Genomic DNA, 16418 nt, shown 5'->3' with positions numbered 1-16418 from the left:
AGAAGCTCTGAATTCAAATTCTAGCTCTGACCTCTTACTACCTTAAGCCTAATCATTTCACTTCTCTGTCCCAAAGTTTCTTCATCTAAAATGAGAAAATTGAATTAAATGATCTCTAAGATCTTGACCAGCTTAAAAACTCTTGCATTTATGATTCAGTGAACATTATCAAAAAATTATATTAGAGAATTTGGATGGTAATTTAGAGTCCTTGGTAATAGAATTTCATGTTTATATCTAACTATATACAGGATATCCCTAAAGTCTTAGTGTAGTTTGAAGCTATTAAAGTTAAAACTGCACTAAGACTTTTGGGACACCATATCATAATTTTCTATTCTGAAATTTCCCATTTATTTACTTGAAATAAATAAATACTATAAAATATTACATAAATTCCCCCAAATGGGGGGCTACCGAACTCTTTAGTTCTCTTGACAATTGCATGAATTCTGATGAGACATGTGAACTATCTGTTGCTTATTCCTCAAGCTTGCTCCATGACTAGTGCCTCATTTCTTCTGAATATACATTTCTCTAATGATAGCCTTTACACTGTTTTTCAAGTGCAATTCTTGGCTTGTTATGTGTTAATAAACTGCTCACACCCAACACTCTATTGCTCTTGGGTTGACACTTAATTTCAGTTCTTTGGAGATGATGGTTTCCCATGGCTTGTGACCATATAACACCAGGAGAATATATAACACCAGGAAAATATTGACCTTAGGATCATTAAAAACATTATATCGTTTTACAAAGACAATTCAGCCTACTCATCTCCTCCTGTGCAATTTTAAGCCCAAATCATTGTCTCTTTGTTTTAATCATGCCTCAAACACTTATTAGCTAAATGACACTGGGCAAGTAATTTCACCTCTTTTGCCTCTTTTTCCTCATCTATAAAATGAGGATAATAATAGCACCTTCTTCACAGGATTGTTGTGAGGATGAAAAGAATTAATATTTATCAGGTACTTTGCTAACCTTAAAGTATCATACAATATTAGCTATGATGATGTGCAGTGTTTGTGTATGATACATATATGCATATATGTATGGCTGCAAGTAGGTAGCACAGTAAATAGTGTGCCAGGACTGATTTCAGAAAGTCTCATCTTCCCAAGTTCAAATTTGGCCTAAAACATTAGCTATCTGACCCTGTACAAGTCACTTAATTCTATTTGCCTGAGTTTCCTCATTTGTCAAATGATTTGAAGAGGTAAATGGTAAAATACTCCATTAGAATATAGTTTGCTAAGAAAACCCCAAATGGGATAAAAAAAAAGTTGACTGAAAAACAAATGTATGAATGTATCATTCCTATACCCTGCAATTTTGCATCTATACATCCATATGCACATATTCACACAGATATAGAAATATGTCCATACATACATCATAGCCATACACTCATACACATATATATGTATATGTTCGTGTATTACACACTTGTACCTATAGATCAACTTTCTGGGATATCCACTCAATGACACATTGGACAACAAACATTCTTCATTTATGTCCTTCTTCCAATAAGGATAGCTAGGGAGAACTATTTGAGCAATTATGGAGCTTGTTGAGAAGTCCCTGTCACAGGACCTGAAGCAATCAGCAAAATACCACCAATGACAAAACATTTGAGAAGCAGCTTAGTGTGGTGGATAGGGAACAGAAATTGGGAAGCAACTTTTGGTCATGTGAACGTAGGCAAAGACTTGTAAGCTCCCTATGTTCTAGATAACTTTTTAAAACTAACAAAGTATATAAAATTTTCTGATATGAAATGGTAGAGAGAGTTTCCTTATCAGGAGTTTACCATCTTATTGAAATCACAGGTCAGGACCAAAAGAACACACACACACACACACACACATACATACATACATGTACACACACACAGAGCATCTGGGGGGCCCCACCACCTATTTGGCCGTTGTCATGGCAAGCATCATCAGAAAGCATGTGCTTCTCTAATTCATGACTTGTTAGATGTAATTGATCAGAGTATCATGGGAAAGAATCCTGTTATATTCTTCATGAAATCTGGTGTAATTTTGACATTTGGGAAGCCTTGTTGAATAAAAATTTTCGGGTGATGGTTTGGAAACCATGTTTTGTTTTTTTTTAAAAGCTTTTTATTTTCAAAACATATGCACAGATAATTTGACAACATTGACTCTTGCATTGCCTTGTGTTTCAGAGAACTATACTTTTTTAAAAGAAATAATTAATGTACAATAAAGCACAGTGGGATATTAATTCTTTAGAATTTTCAATCACTTTGACTGTAAAGATGAAGGATATAAAATAATATTTGTGAAAGTTTATCCTTTCCTTTCTTATGATTTCCATGTATATATAGATTATTCTAATTTTTTTTTAGTGATGGTAAAGTAAGAATGTGGAATAGTAATTATTGATATTCTCTTGATGGTCTACTTTTTGTCATAAAAAGATCTAAGAATTTTTTTTCCCTCCATGTCTTTAGTATCTTCCCTTCCTTCAAATGTCTCAAGTTGCTCCCTTAATGCTCCCAAAATTTTGTCACCTCCAGTGCAGATATCTTTCATATATAACTAATGTACAATTTGCAAAGTGATTTGTGATTATTATCTCATTTAACCCTCACAGCAACCTTGCAAGGTAGATATTATTTTTCCATTTTATAGATAAGAACACTGAGGTTATGAGACTAAGACATTTGTCTCTGGTCAGACAGCTAGTAATTATCTGAGGCTGAATTTAATCTCAGATCTTCCTGACTTCAAGTTCAGTGCTACTTAGCTGCCCTCACTGTATAGTTGATCCAGAGTAGCTACTTTTCTCATCTGTTTTATTCAGTGCCATTTCCACTTCCTTAAATAGCATATTCATTAAGGACTGAATTAATATTAAAGTCAAATATAGTGGTTTCACTTTTCTTTATGGGGAAAATAATATGTTAAAAATTAATTTAACTTTTCCATTTTTATGGACTTTCATGTGATTATTTTAGTTGGAGTTAATAACTAGGCTGTCTCTAAATTTGTTTTTCTCTTTTCTGTTTCTCACTGCTTTATGAAGCAAATTTATTTATAATCTTCGCCATCCTTCCCTGAAAAGATCTACCAAAGATGTTTTGTTCTAGACCAAACCTGTTCTTGGCTGCCATATTTCTCTTCTTAGAGATCAAATGTTACCATCTGGAGTATTTTCTAGATTCATTTGTTCTCCTTGTTAATGAAAATTTATATCAGTTAAACTTCCTTAGGAAATGATCTAGTAGGGTCTGTTTTTCTATCCACTTCCCAGCTTGGCACCAATACCTTATTTAAATGTCTGTGTTTGTAGTTTTAATTACGCACGTTTAATTGCACACATATCTTTTTCTCATTTTTCTTCTACTTTTGTATTTCTTTATCTTTGTTGCTCAAAGTTGATGTTCTAACTATACAGTGATAACTGATTTGAGAAAGAATGAATCTGACATCTGAAATGATTTATTTTCTATCCACCAAAATGTTTAATTTCTTTATTTATTGCTCAGTATGTACCTTGCTTCCTGAACTTTTTTTAAAATAAAATTATGAGTATTTTGTGTAATTTCAAGGCCTTTGACCTCTCATTTCTTATTCATAAAGTTATTTTTAAACATATTTTTCACTCTCCTTATATATTCTCTCTCTTGAATTCAAGTTATTTCATGTCAAAATATATTTTGATTTAATTTTTAGGGTGTTAACAAGTTCTTAATAAAATTTCTCTGTGTCCTTATTCCTTTGTGACAGATTTTGATACATAAGCTACAGTTTTCACAGTTGTCTCCCTGAAAACACTTATCATGAGCACTGCAATTTGAGATGACTAAATGTCCCATGAAACATTTTTGTTGCCTTTGGATGCATAATAAAAACAGCTCTGCCAATTTTCTAATTGGCATCTCTGAGGATTAACTATGAATCATTCTTCCATTTAGCAGCAGCTTCCTTTTATCATCTGGCTTCATTTATATCAAGGAATGTCAAGATTAATATGACTCAGTTCCTCTGGTAATATGCTCACTAGTTACTCATTGGTCAAGTAGCTCACATTTTGTATTTTAAATATCTATAACCAATTTAATATTTTTAATGAGAGTCTAAAAACCACATGATTCCTACTATCTCTGTCTCCTTTTTTTCCTAGTACTATCATTAAAATAAATAGACAGGCAGCACAGACTGAGAACCTTTTGTAATTTTCTTTGAACCCTGGATTGTCATGACCAAAAAATTTACCACCAAGGGCCAGTCTGTTGGTATTGAGCCAACCTTTCTTTAGTGAAACATGTTGGTTTTGGAAAAACGGGCTGTCTTTTGATAAGACTATATTTGAAATCTTTCTGAGATGACAGAGACCTGTTTTAGTTTTCTCTTTGATGGTAAAGGTTTCAATTGATCAATCAATCAATCAAACAAATATTTATTAAACTCGAGTCACAACCATTGCATGATGAGGCATCCTGGAAGGCCTTGGGATTTGTGTGTGTGTGTACACATGTGCTTGTATATAACAAGAGAATTCATGCATCAAGATATTGCCACTCATCCATCAGTATATGTGTCTTAGACTAGAGATGTCGAACTTTTGACCCAAAAGCAGCCTGCAAAACTTCCTAATGTGGCCAGAATCAAATTAAAGTCTAAACTGGGAGATAGTTAACAAAATAAATAAAATTACAGTCTAACACAAATAATGTTAATATTCAGTTTTCCAAGTCAAAATGTGGGCTGCAGGGATCTGTTCATATTGGACTTTGACAGTACAATCTTAGACAGAAATTGTTGACATAGACAGATAGATAGAGAAGCAGCATTTCCAGGCAGAAATTCATGAGAAAATGTGCAGGTTTTGTTTATTTAACATGTTCAAATGGATATTATTCCATGTGATATAGAATGCAACTCTTCCATTCCTAGCCTTCCTGTGAGATGTGTGTGTGTATATAAATATAAAATTTTTAATTTATGCAATAAACAAGTACTATAAAATAGTATAATAGATGATTACACATGAAAATGCAAATCTGTTATATATAAGTAACTATTCCTTTTAAATATATGATAGTAATTATGTAAATTTCTTTTTTATCCTTCCCTGCTCATTCCCCACCAAGATATAGTTACTAGTAAGTGTATGTGTGTGTATGTGTGTGCGTATGTGTGTGCATATACACACACACACACACACACACACATATATATGTATATATTTATTTATATAGTGGTTGGGATTTGGATTTTTCTTTTCTTTTCTTTTTTTTTTTTTTTTTGAGGCTGGGGTTAAGTGACTTGCCCAGGGTCACACAGCTAGGAAGTGTTAAGTGTCTGAGACCAGATTTGAACTCAGGTCCTCCTGAATTCAAGGCTGATGCTCTATCCACTGCGCCACCTAACTGCCCCTGGGTTTTGGATTATTCAAAAAAAATTGTTTTTTCCTGTGTAGCTAAGCCATTTTTTGGGTGATCCTGAATTTCATTCAGGAGACACTGCTATCAGTAAAGGTTAAAAAGAGGAAACAGGATTATATCCACCTACAGTTAAATCTGTTAAGTCCTAATAAACTACTAGGTTGAAAGAAGAAAGAAAATCATCTTGGTCATAAGTCTTTAACATTAGGTTCACGGACTCCTATGTAGTCTGTAGATAAGATTTTAAGAGGAAAAGTAAATTATCATTTCAATATAACTGATTTTCCTTTTAAATTTTTGTATTTTATTTTCCAATTATATGTAAAGATAGTTTTCAGCATTCATTTTTGTAAGATTTTGAGTTCCAAATTTTTTTCCTTCTTCCCTCCCCCCAAACAGTGAGCAATCAGATATAGCTCATTGTATATTTTGTTTTATGCATATAAAAATATTATTCTTAGAAGGAGTCCATAGACTTCACAAAAAAAGTTTGGTTATCTCTGATCTAAATCAAGGGCAAGGTATTAGAAAGGAAATATTTGAGTAATTTTTTTTGTTGTTGTTGTTGTGTTTTTTTTTTTGTTGTTGTTGTTTTGTTTTGTTTTTTGCTGAGGCATTTGGGGTTGTGACTCACCTGGGGTCACACAGCTAGGAAGTGTTAAGTGTCTAAGATCAAATTTGAACTCAGGTCTTCCTGACTTCAGGGCTGGTGCTCTATCCACTTCATCATCTCAATGCCCCTTCAGAGTAGTTTTAAACATTAAATTTTTCTTCTCTTTTCTTCTCTCACATATTTAGATTATTTTAAGTGCCTCAATGTGAACTCTACTTTCACATGTTAGAGTATGGAATGAGATGGTAAAAATCCTCTTGAGTTAAAATAGTTCCAAAAATTCATCATCTTCAATTCATCATCATCAATTCATCAATCTTTACTTAAATCTTCTACCACATAATAGGGAACTTTTCAGTTTCATTCATATGGTTTATAAAAAATGTGACCACTAAAAAATATAAACAAGGTTGGCTAGGTAGATAATTTGCCACCTGTACCATTTATCTTAAGATTCTGTTATTGGGTAAGTATCACAGTTGTCAAATTCTCTGGTAAAATTATCTCCAGCCATTTAAGATTGTGTGTAATTGGAGAGTTTTTAACCTGAAAAATTGGAATAATTTCCATAAATGAATCAGTTCTAGGGTTGAATAATTAGAACACATCCATATTGTTCATAGCAACAGTAATGTACATTTATTTAATGCTCTATGCTTTATAATACCCTTTCACAACTTTTCTCTCATTTAATACCTACTATAATACTTAGTGATGAGGTTGGTTTTCTTCATAATGCCAAATTCACTTATCCTCCAGATCCAGTCAACCCCATTTTGTCAACTCCTTCTTCCATTCCCAATGCCACTATCCCAAGCCCTCCTTCTTTCTCCTGATTTTGCTATCATTTGCTTCCCATATATTCTCTTTTCCCCATAGACAATTCCACATTCTGCTGCCAGAATCATGGTCCTAAAGCGCTCAAGTAGCTCTCTTGCTCAAAAAACCCTCAATGACTCCCTATTACCTAACAGAATCAAGTCCATTTTATAGAATGTTGTGCTTCCATTCTCCGACCAAAACCATCTTTCTCCTTTTACCTGCCCCTTTCTCCCTTTGAATGTTATATTCTAATTGAACTGGACTGTTCACCACCCCCAAACATGACCAGTGCCTTCCTGACTCTACCTTAGAACACCTTCTTCTATAGCCTGAGATCCTCCTCCTAACCCCACCACTATTTCTACTTGTCCTTGTCCTTCTTGGCATTTGATACGTGGCCCCAGAGCCACCTGCCCTATTAACCTTTCTCTGATTCTCCTATCCAGAAGTTCTCTCTCCCTCTTCTGTGCACTCATGACATTCTTTTCCTCTCCTCCAGTGATAAACATTGCATTATAGCTCACTGTGGCTTACTCCTTTCCTTAACTAACAGCAAATTCTCTGAGGACAGGTGGAGATCTTATTTTGATGATTTTTTAAAATCCCTCACAAAACAAGAATATAGTAATCATTTAATAAGTGTTTGTTGACTGGAATAATACCTTAGAGGATTTATATCATCTCTCAGGAAATGACTGTGGTTTATAGCTTAGCCTTGTTGAGATAATCTCATTTATCTTACTTGTTCTCTTCCCTAGCTCTGAATCAGCAGTGCCTGGAGTCTGTTGCAATGCTTGATATAAAACAGCAGAAGCTTGTTCAGGAAAACATGAGCCTTAAAGGTGGCCCTACGGAGGTTACAGGTCTGGAAGTACGTGTGTAAGAATTTTGAAAAGCATGGGGTTTGAGAAAGAGAGAGAAAACTTTTCTCTTTTTCTTTTATTTCCTTTAGATTTAAAATGGAAAAAAGGTAAAAAATTTAAAAAAAAGAACAAAGGGACAGCTGAGTTCAAACCCAGTCTCAGACACTTAACACTTCCTAGCTGTGTGACCCTGAGCCAAGTCACTTAACCCTAATTGCCTTACCTTCCCCCACAACATAAAAAAAATAAAATGCAGTGGCACAACATAATTAATATGGAAATATGTTTTGCATAACTACACATGTATAACCTATTTCTAAGTCCTTGTCCTCTCAATGAAGGAGGAAAGGAGAGAGGAGGGAGAGAATTTGGAATTCAAAATTTTAAAAAGCAAGTGTTAAAAATTTGTTTTTACATGTAACTGGGGGAAAATATTAAATAAACATTAAAAATAATAAACATAAAAATAAAATATTACATAAACAAATAACAAAATTAAAGAAAAATATTAACAAAACAAACAAACAAAAAAACCAGTGGCAGTCTGGCTTCTCACATCACCTCTGTTTTATCCTGAATAGATCTTGCTTGCCCATAGTTGTTTGCATGTTGGCTTCTTAGTTAGCTCTTCAGTGAGCTTTTTCAAAGCAGATACTAATTTTTTTGTTTGTTTGTTTGTTTATTTGTTTTTGCTTTTCTTTGTATATCCCTAGCACTTAATATAGTTTCTGGACTGAGAGAGCAACCTTGCTTAGTTAGATTGGACAAAAATTTTCTGCTTCAGTGATTCTGTTGCCTATGTTGTAGTGCTTTTTTTTATTTTTTAAATAGTTGTTACAGCACTATGATTTGGAGTGTCAGGCTTCCCTGCAAATTCCAGGACAAAAATTATTACAATATAATATAATATAATATAATATAATATAATATAATATAATATAATATAATATAATATAATATAATATAATATAATATAATATAATATAATATAATATAATATAATGTGAATTCTTAACAAAAAAAGTTGTGTGTGTTTTCTGGCATAGAATTATTGTTAAGAAGTTAAAAGGATAATAGAATTCTGGGGAAAGGATAATAGAATCCTGGTTCTCTATCTTTACATGCACACACATACACATATATGTAAAAAGAATATTTTGTTGAGACATTTACTGTGATATGGATGCTATGCAGGCTTCACACATCATTGGTCTTCTTTGAAAACGAAGGGCAAACAACAATATATATGTGGACACATATATGGACACACATAAATGATATATTTGTTATTAATATATTAATATCAATATATTAATTATTAATCAATACAGAATAATTATACAATTAATACACAAAATTATTAACATATAATATTGTTATGCCCATATAATAATGCTCTTATTATCCCCATATTCAATATATGAGGAACATGTAGAACTTAGAAGAGAATGATGACATTATTTGAATGGTTGAAAAAATAACAATAAGAAAAATTAAAGAAGCTAGATTTAAGAAAAGACTAAAAGAGTGATGTCTTAATTCTTATACAGAAAGGGAGACTCTAATGGGCAAGTAGCTCAAGTACCTAGGACTCTACACAATTACTGGTAGGAATCTGAGAATGAAATACAGCTAGTATTGATGAAAGCGGACATGGATAATTTCAGCACAGTGACTAATACAAAAAATCTTTTCTATTCATACTTAAAAATTTTTATGTGATTGAGATTTTGTAATCAGTTATGTTTTGTACTGGTAAATATTTAAAATTAAATTCTTCCCCTTGTTCTTCTTTTGTATGTTATATTCTAATTGAACTGGACTATTCACCACACCCTGAATATGACCAATGCCTTCCTTAGTACATACATTGTGATAATAGTCAAGGTTGAATGGATATAGTTGGAGTACCAGAGAAAAACACAAAGAAATGAATAGATGGAAAATTGAAAGCTAAAAGCACAATTAGACCACATTCCTTCTGAAGACAAGTAGGTATAGGAAGTTGATGTCAGTATTTTAAGACATTGATATGGAAAAGAGGGGAGATAGGTTTGATTTTATTATGTTCCAAGTATATAAGATTCTCCTCCCCCCCCAGTTGTTAATTCTCTTTGATATCATAGAATCTTGTATATGATCTATGTCTTTCCCTTTTCAGTTTCTTTAAATATGATTGCGAATGGTGTGCTACAAATGACATTTAATGACTGGATGCTTTTGAATTCACAGCTGGCAGTACTTGGGGCTTGCATCTGTAACCATCCTGGAGGACAACCTTGTTCCTGTGCTAAGACAGCTGCAGCTGCTAGAAAACAGCTTCTTCAGCAGAAGCAAGAGGTAACTCTTGGTTTAGTCAAATGGTTTTAATTGTTAACTGTGCCTTATTTCTCCATTTTAAGACGTTGGGATTAATGGAAAAGTCATATTTGTAATGATTTTTTCCCTGGTGACAAATGTTAACTGCTAAGATTTAATTGGTATTATGATTGACTAACATATTGGTTTTTGCTTCATAAGAATTTTTAAAAAACTGATCCTATAATTTCACTAGGGCCACTAAGTTATTCATGGGTACCAACAATGAGCCTGCAGTTAGTAAAATCTGAATTCAAATCCTACCTCAAACACTCACTAGTTATATGACTCTGGGCAAATCACTTAACCCCTGTTTGCCTCAGTTTCCTCATCGGTAAAATGAGCTGGAGAAGGAAAAGGCAAACACTCCAGTATCTCTGCCAAGAAAATCCCAAAACAATTCACAAAGAATCAGGCATGACTGAAATGATTCTACAGCAAAAATGATTTCACTGGTATAGAAAACTAACAGGGAGGAAACTTCTACTAATATAGATTGGCACCTCAGAGAATTGTCTGTTTTAGATGCAAAATATAAATGGTTCTGTCATTCTCGTGAATTGTCATCTTCTCTCTCTCCCTTTCACTTCACTCTTAATACTAGCCCACTCCAGGCAGTCTGGCCACACTATTTATTCTATTGAAAAAGTGCTCTCAAAGGTCACTTATGAATCCTTTATCCCTAAATCCATTGGTCTCTTTATCATCTTCATCATTTTTAACCTTTGTTTCTGAAATTGTGGACTATCTCTTTATGAACACCCTCTTTTCCTTTGGTTTATATGTTATAACTATCATAGGATTATAGATTTGGAGTGAGAAGCTTTCAAGACTACCAAGCCCACCCTCTCCATTTTACAGATGAGAAAATGGAGGCACTTGCCCCAAGTCCCATAGTGTTCGAGGCAGGATTTGAACCCAAGTTTACCCCATTTCAAATCCAGTGAATTATCCATTACTCCAAACTTTTAAAATTATGGCTTTTCTACTTCTTGAACATTTTTTGGTCTCTTTTGCCAGAATGTCATCCTCCTAACAAACTGTAAACATTCAAGGCTCTATCTTTTCCACTCTTCTCTTTTTTCCTGTGTCTATATATTTGATTATCTAATTTTAGTTATTATTTAGCTATTACCTTTATGTAAATGACTCCTCACTCCATATCTCCACTAGTCACCCACATGTTTAACTTTACAGCTGTTTTTTATTTTACTTTCTTCCTCTCTCTTCATATCCAGCTAGGTGACAAATCCTGTTGGTTTTACTTCCATCACATTTCTCCCCCTCATTCATGGTGCCTAAACACTAGTTCAGGTCCCACTGATTACCTGTTTCTTAACTGGTTTTCCTACCTGTAGTCTTCTCTCAAATCCATCTTCTATTCAGTTGTCAAAACAAACTGTCCTAAAGCCTAAATCTGACCCTCTCCCTTCTTTGTGCAAAAACCATCGAGGGTTCCTCTATTGTCTCTAGCTTTAATTATGACATCTTCACAGTAGAACTACTACTAGCCATACTAGTAATATGGCTGCTGTTACTACTACTACTACTACTTCTAGTAAGTAGTAGTCTACTACTATTTTATCCTACATAAGCTATATAAGTCTAGAAATTCTTTATTTTGCTTCCCTTTATGTACTCTTCATTCAGTCAAACTGGATTATCTGTTTTTAGTGTTCAGCATGTCCCCTTTCATCTTTCTATTTTTCACAAACTATTCCAAAAATTTTGGGGTTTATCAAACACTATCGTGCTGTTTTGGTGAGGTTTTTATATGTGGTGTAGCTAATCCATTCTATCAATTTACTTCCTTTTTGTTTCTAGTCAGTACTATTAGTTTTGATGATCACTAGTTTGAAACCTGGTACTACTGGGCCCCATCAAAGGTGGTATTTAAATTCAGGTCTTCCTGACCTTAAAACTAGAACCCCTTAAAACTAGGGGTGTGTGTGTGTATACATGTGTGTATTTGAGTGATATTTATATATTTATGTTTCTATTTTTGTGTGTAAGCATATATATATTGTGTATTTCAATGATATTTGTATATTTATGTTTCTATATGTGTGTGTGTGTAAGAGTACATAGGTGTGTGTATTTCAGTGACATTTGTATATTTATGTTACTATATATGTGTGTAAGCATATATACATTGTGTATTTGAGTGATATTTGTATATTTATGTTTCTATATATGTGTGTAAGCATAATACATTGTGTATTTGAGTGACATTTGTATATTTGTTTCTGTATATGTGTGTAAGCATATATACATTGTGTATTTGAGTGATATTTGTATATTTATGTTTCTATATATGTGTGTAAGAATATATACATGTGTGTATTTCAGTGACATCAGTATATTTATGTTTCTGTATATGTGTGTGTAAGAGTATATAGGTGTGTGTATTTCAGTGATATTTGTATATTTATGTTTCTGTATATGTGTTTAAGCATATATACATATGTGTATTTGAGTGATATTTGTATATTTGTTTCTTTATATGTGTGTGTAAGCATATAGGCATGTGTGTATTTCAGTGATGTTTTAATTTTTTATTAATTTTTATAATTATAACTTTTTTTGACAGTACATATGCATAGGTAATTTTTTTTTTTTTACACATTATCCCTTGTGCTCCCTTCTGTTCCGAATTTTTCCCCTCCACTCCCTCCCTTAGATGGCAGGCATTCCCATACATATTAAATATCTTATAGTATATCCTAGGTACAATATATATGTGCAGAACCGAATTTTGTTGTTGTTGTTGTTGCAAAGGAAGATTGTATTCGGAAGGTAAAAATAATCTGGGAAGAAAAACAAACAAACAAACAAACAAAAATAATGCTCACAGTTTACACTCATTTCCCAGTGTTCCTTTTCTGGATGTAGCTGATTCTGTCCATCATTGATCAATTGGAAATGGATTAGCTCTTCTCTATGTTGAAGATATCCACTTCCATCAGAATATATCCTCATCCAGTATCATTGTTGAAGTGTATAATGATCTAGTTCTGCTCGTTTCACTCAGCATCAGTTGATGTAAGTCTCTCCAAGCCTCTCTGTATTCCTCCTGTTGGTCATTTCTTACAGAACAATAATATTCCATAACATTCATATACCATAATTTACCCAACCATTCTCCAATTGATGGACATCCATTCATCTTCCATCTTCTAGCCACTATGAAAAGGGCTGCCACAAACATTTTGGCACATACAGGTCCCTTTCCCTTCTTTAGTATTTCCTTGGGATATAAGCCCAGTAGTAGCACTGCTGGATCAAAGGGTATGCACATTTTGATAACTTTTTGGGCATAATTCCAGATTGCTCTCCAGAATGGTTGTATTCTTTCACAACTCCACCAACAATGCATCAGTGTCCCAGTTTTCCCACAGCCCTTCCAACATTCATTGTTATTTGTTCCTGTCATCTTAGCCAATCTGACAGGTGTGTAATGATATCTCAGAGTTGTCTTAATTTGCATTTCTCTGATCAATAGTGATTTGGAACACTCAGTGGAAATAGTTTTAGTTTCATCATCTGAAAATTGTCTATTCATATCCTTTGACAATTTATCAATTGGAGAATGGCTTGATTTCTTATAAATTAAAGTCAATTCTCTGTATATTTTGGAGATGAGGCCTTTATCAGAACGTTTACCTGCAAAAATGTTTCCCCAATTTGTTTACTTCCCTTCTAATCTTGTTTGCATTAGTTTTGTTTGTGCAGAAACTTTTTAATTTGGTGTAATCAAAATTTTCTATTTTGTGATCAATAATGGTCTCTAGTTCTCCTTTGGACACAAACTCCTTCCTTCTCCACAAGTCTGAGAGGTAAACCATCCCATGTTCCTCTAATTTATTTATGATTTCATTCTTTATGCCTAAATCTTGAACCCATTTTGATCTAATCTTAGTATGTGGTGTTAAATGTGGGTCCATGCTTAGTTTCTGCCATTCAGTGATATTTTTATAATTATGTTTCTGTATATATGTGTGTAAGCATATATATGTATATGTATTTCAGTGACATTTGTATATTTATGTTTCTGCATATGTGTGTAAGCATATATACATTGTGTATTTGAGTGACATTTGGATATTTATGTTTCTGTATATGTGTGTGTAAGCATATATACATGTGTGTATTTGAGTGATATTTGTATATTTATGTTTCTGTATATGTGTGTAAGCAGATGTGTATTTGAGTGATATTTGTATATTTGTTTCTATATATGTGTGTAAGTATATATACATTGTGTATTTCAGTGATATTTGTATATTTATGTTTTTATATTTGTGTGTAAGAGTATATAGGTGTGTGTATTTCAGTAACATTTGTATATTTATGTTTCTATATATGTGTGTAAGCATAATACATTGTGTATTTGAGTGATATTTGTATATTTATGTTTCTATTTTTGTGTATAAGCATATATACATGTGTGTATTTCAGTGACATCAGTATATTTATGTTTCTGTATATGTGTGTGTAAGAGTATATAGGTGTGTGTATTTCAGTGATATTTGTATATTTATGTTTCTGTACATGTGTTTAAGCATATATACATATGTGTATTTGAGTGATATTTGCATATTTGTTTCTATATATGTGTGTGTAAGCATATAGACGTGTGTATTTCAGTGACATTTGTATATTTATGTTTCTGTATATGTGTGTAAGAGTATATAAGTGTGTGTATTTCAGTGATATTTATATATTTATGTGTGTGTAAAGTATATAAATGTGTGTGTTTCAGTGACATTTGTATATTTATGTTTCTGTGTATGTGTGTAAGCATATATACATTGTGTATTTCAGTAACATTTGCATATTTATGTTTCCATATATGTGCGTGTAAGAGTATATAAGTGTGTGTGTATTTCAGTGACATTTTATATTTATGTTTCTGTGTATGTGTGTAAACATATATACATTGTGTATTTCAGTAACATTTGTATATTTATGTTTCCGTATATGTGCTTTTTAAGAGTATATAAGTGTGTGTATTTCAGTGATATTTGTGTATTTATGTTTCTGTATATGTGTTTAAGCATATATACATATGTGTATTTGAGTGATATTTGTTTCTATATATGCATGTGTAAGCATATAGACGTGTGTATTTCAGTGATATTTTTATATTTATGTTTCTGTATATATGTGTGTAAGCATATATATATATATATATATATATATATATATATATATATATATATATATATATATATGTATTTCAGTGACATTTGGATATTTATGTTTCCATATATGTGCGTGTAAGAGTATATAAGTGTGTGTATTTCAGTGATATTTATATATTTATATTTATGTATATGTGTGTGTAAGTGTATATAAGTGTGTATATTTCAGTGACATTTGTATATTTATGTTTCTGTATATGTGTGTGTGTAAGAGTATATAAGTGTGTGTATTTCAGTGATATTTGTGTATTTTTGTTTCTGTACATGTGTTTAAGCATATATACATATGTGTATTTGAGTGATATTTGTAATTTGTTTCTATATATGTGTGTAAGCATATAGACATGTGTGTATTTCAGTGACATTTGTATGTTTATGTTTCCATGTATGTGCATGTAAAAGTATATGTTTGTGTATTTCAGTGATATTTGTATATTTATGTTTCTATATGTGGTGTGTGTGTGTGTGCCTATATGGTAGCAAGATGGCACAATACAGAAAGACCTAGAATTAGGAAGCCTCATCTCCCTAAGTTTATATCTGTTTCAGAAACTTACTAATTGTGTGACTCTGGGCAAGTCACTTCACCCTATCTGCCTCAGTTTCCTCATTTGTAAAATCACCCGGAGAAGGAAATGGCCAACCACTCCAGTATCTTTGCCAAGAAAACCCCAAATGGAGTCATGAACAATTGTACATGACTGAAATGACTAAACAACAACCTATGTGTATGTATGTGTATATTTCAGTATTATTTGCATATATGTCTATTTGTATTGTGTGTGCACACATGCCTGCACATGTGTGAACATGTTGCCTCATTAGAATGTAAGCTCCTTGGGACCAGGGATTGGTTTTCCTTTTTCCTTGTATCCCTAGTACTTAGTACTGATGTCATCTAGTTAATAAGTATAATAAATATTTATTGACCTTCTGATTAACATAGAGTTTTGATAATGACATTCACAGGGTGCATACGCAAGGCTGTTTAATCAATTCAGGGTTCATGGAATTACAAAATTTGAGAGTTGGAAGGGACTTCAATGATTGGCAAGTCCAACTGATACATGAAAGTAATCCTCCTATAACAGGGAGAAAAGTGGTTGTTTGTATGAAGATTTCTAGGG

At 32.7% G+C, this 16418-nt stretch overlaps 1 protein-coding gene across 3 annotated transcripts in view; it reads left to right on the top strand.

Moving 5' to 3' along the window:
* CCDC125 (coiled-coil domain containing 125) overlaps positions 1-16418 on the top strand; it is a 73698-nt gene that overhangs the window by 41275 nt on the left and 16005 nt on the right. For all 3 annotated transcript variants that reach the window (XM_074282208.1, XM_074282206.1, XM_074282207.1), the window contains 2 exons: positions 7625-7737; positions 9962-10069. In XM_074282208.1, the coding sequence (XP_074138309.1) occupies positions 7625-7737; positions 9962-10069 (221 nt within the window). The remainder of the gene's footprint in view (positions 1-7624; positions 7738-9961; positions 10070-16418) is intronic.

This window comes from Sminthopsis crassicaudata, chromosome 1 (assembly GCF_048593235.1).
Source record: "Sminthopsis crassicaudata isolate SCR6 chromosome 1, ASM4859323v1, whole genome shotgun sequence".
NCBI classification, from domain to species: domain Eukaryota; kingdom Metazoa; phylum Chordata; class Mammalia; order Dasyuromorphia; family Dasyuridae; genus Sminthopsis; species Sminthopsis crassicaudata.
The sequence above is the reverse complement of the archived record's forward strand: the minus strand, read 5'-3'. Positions and strand labels throughout refer to the sequence as shown.